This window comes from Littorina saxatilis, linkage group LG8 (assembly GCF_037325665.1).
Source record: "Littorina saxatilis isolate snail1 linkage group LG8, US_GU_Lsax_2.0, whole genome shotgun sequence".
In the NCBI taxonomy this organism is placed as follows: domain Eukaryota; kingdom Metazoa; phylum Mollusca; class Gastropoda; order Littorinimorpha; family Littorinidae; genus Littorina; species Littorina saxatilis.
The window spans coordinates 70,994,052-70,997,107 of record NC_090252.1 but is presented as its reverse complement, the minus strand read 5'-3'; the positions used below and the strand labels follow the sequence as shown (position 1 = coordinate 70,997,107).

Here is a 3,056-nt window from a genome sequence, read left to right as displayed (position 1 = left end):
TGTCTTTGATGACGTCATATCCGGCTTTTCGTGAAAGTTGAGGCGGCACTGTCACGCTCTCATTTTTCAACCAAATTGGTTGAAATTTTGGTCAAATAATCTCCGACGAAGCCCGGACTTCGGTATTGCATTTCAGCTTGGTGGCTTAAAAATTAATTAATGACTTTGGTCATTAAAAATCTGAAAATTGTAAAAAAAAAAATTTTTTTATAAAACGATCCAAATTTACGTTCATCTTATTCTCCATCATTTTCTGATTCCAAAAACATATAAATATGTTATATTCGGATTAAAAACAAGCTCTGAAAATTAAAAATATAAAAATTATCATCAAAATTAAATTTTCGAAATCAATTTAAAAAACGCTTTCATCTTATTCCTTGTCCGTTCCTGCTACCAAAACCATATAGATATGATATGTTTGGATTGAAAACACGCTCAGAAAGTTAAAACGAAGAGAGGTACAGAAAAGCGTGCTATCCTTCTCAGCGCAACTACTACCCCGCTCTTCTTGTCAATTTCACTGCCTTTGCCATGAGCGGTGGAGTGACGATGCTACGAGTATACGGTCTTGCTGCGTTGCATTGCGTTCAGTTTCATTCTGTGAGTTCGAAAGCTACTTGACTAAATGTTGTATTTTCGCCTTACACGACTTGTTTACATTTAGTCAAGGGTCGTGGTGTGTGTGTCTGTGCGTGTGTGTGTGTCGTTGCTACAGTGGAACCCCCATTTTAAGACCTCCAAACATCTGAGAAAATCAGGTCTTAAAAAGGAGGGAGTCTTAAAATGGGGGTCATTTTACAGAGGTTAAACAGACAGTCTGAGATTTAAACAAGGTCTTAAAAGGGGGGTTCCACTGTATTGTGTTTTCTCTCGTCTTTTTGTTTGAGTGTGGGTGGGTTGGATGGTGGCCGGTGGTCTTTTTATTTGAGTGTAACGTAAGTGGTGGTATGATGAAGTGGGTGGTTGTACAAGTGCTGGATGTTGTTATTTGAGTGTAACGTAAGTGGTGCTATGATGAAGTGGGTGGTTGTACATGTGCTGGATGTTGTTATTTCAGTGGAGCGCTACGGTCTGTCCCTGGAGGGTAGTGTGCTCAGACTCAAGAGAGTGTGGAAGGTAAGGACACACACCTCCTGCCACAAACATACCTCATACCAGAAACACACCTCACACACACACGCCTCCTGCCACATACACACCTCCTGCACGCACACCTCGTATTCACCGCGTCACATGCACAGATTTAATAGCCCAGTACAGTGAATTTTGTTGTCACATTGAATGAATCTCAGAATGTTAGCTCTTCTTTCACCACCTGATATCATTTTGTAGATGCTATATGAGTATATATCGGGAGTATGGCTGTATCAGTATGTGATGTCATTTTCCAGGGGCTATACCAGTATGTGATATCATTTGGAGTTATAAGTCTTGGTGCCCCTCAGGGGAAGAACAGGGACAGTTCTTTTTTAGTCAGAAGGCATAAAGGGGGGGGGGGGGGGGTGAGGCTGGTTGGCGAGTAGGGAGAGGAAATATAAAAGGGAGTGTAGAGTGGGATGGGGGGGGGGGGGGGGGGGGGGGAGAACAAAAAACCTGACTAGGGTGAGCTGGAGGAGTGACGAGGAGTGGAAGAAAAAAATAAATGGGTGCTTCAAGTCGGAAGGGGGGAGGGAGGAACGTAAAAGCTGGCTGGGATGGAATGGGGGAGGGAGAAAAGAAAGGAAGGGGGGATGGTGAAGAGGGGGGAGAGAAACAAAATGACAGAAGGCCGAGATACTATTAGGGGTGAATCTGTCAATGTACATGTCATTAGCTTTAGGGGGTAGATTAGGGGTGAATCTGTCAATGTACATGTCATTAGCTTTAGGGGGTAGATAAGGGGTAGAACCTGTCAATTAAAGTTAATTGTATGTTTCAGACTCGTCATCTCATTAGTTACAAGTGCCTGAAGTGTGACACCATCCTCCCGTTTCGTAGGAAATTCGCCCAACACATTCGCGTCAACACTCAGAGCAAACAAATCACCTGCCTCAAATTCTCGGCACCGGGAGACGAAGCCTTGAGTAATTACCAGTGCGACTTGTTCTTGACGGACGGCCTGAAGAAATCGCAGGCCCTGTGCTACACGTGCGGGGAGATCTTCAGCGACAAGAGCGCCTTCCTCAACCACATCGAGACGCACGGCGAGGTGGTGGAGAAGAGGTTCGTGTGCGAGTTGTGTCCGTACGCCACGCACGTACAGTGCTACCTGAGGTACCACACCAAGCACAAGCACCCCACCGGCCCCCGAGTCAGATCACACATCTGTGAACACTGCGGCAAAGCGTTCTACGAGAAGTTGGTTCTGGACGAACACGTCAAGTACACTCACCTCCGCAAGAGAAAGTTTGTGTGCGACGTGTGCTCCAAAGTGTTCTACCGCCCAGGCACGCTGGCCAAGCACAAGCGCTGTCACACGGGGAAGAGACCGTATGTGTGCAGCCAGTGCGGCCAGAGCTTCACCGTGGCCTACAATCTCAAGGTGCACCAGCGGCTACACACGGGGGAGAGACCGTACCAGTGCAAGCAGTGCGATGCCGCCTTCGCCCAGAAGAACAGCCTGGACGTGCACATGAGGAAACACAAGAAGCAGGAGGCGGGAGACTGGGCACCAAGGGAGGCCAGCAAAGCCAGAAATCAGGGGGAAACCACCAAGGCTCCGATGGCTCCGCCTGCTCATAGCAATACAGGATACCCGCAGTACAGCGGGGCTGTGTTTCCGTCGTACCCTCTGCCTGCGTATCCCTACTATCACAACCTGTGAGGGAATGACACATCCCTTTGTCTGCGTTGTCCTACTATCACAACCTATAAAGGCGTTCAGTGGGCTGTTTTCATCCTTCCTTCTGCCTGTGTATCCCTACTATCACAACCCGTGAGGGGATGATGCATCTCTGTAGTATAGTCAGACTTTGTGTGTTTCCTTCCCACACTTTGATTACGTATCTCAACTATCAGAACGTGTGGAGAGACTTGAGGTCTTTTCAATCGGAGGGACCGCGTAGACTAAGACT

At 47.2% G+C, this 3,056-nt stretch overlaps 1 protein-coding gene across 1 annotated transcript in view; it reads left to right on the top strand.

Moving 5' to 3' along the window:
- Positions 1–2,806, top strand: part of LOC138974849 (zinc finger protein 260-like) — a 9,739-nt gene extending 6,933 nt beyond the window's left edge. Inside the window, exons 3-4 of the mRNA XM_070347574.1 lie at positions 1,061–1,119; positions 1,922–2,806. Coding sequence (XP_070203675.1) covers positions 1,061–1,119; positions 1,922–2,806 — 944 coding nt within the window. The remainder of the gene's footprint in view (positions 1–1,060; positions 1,120–1,921) is intronic.
- Positions 2,807–3,056: the final 250 nt, after the last annotated feature.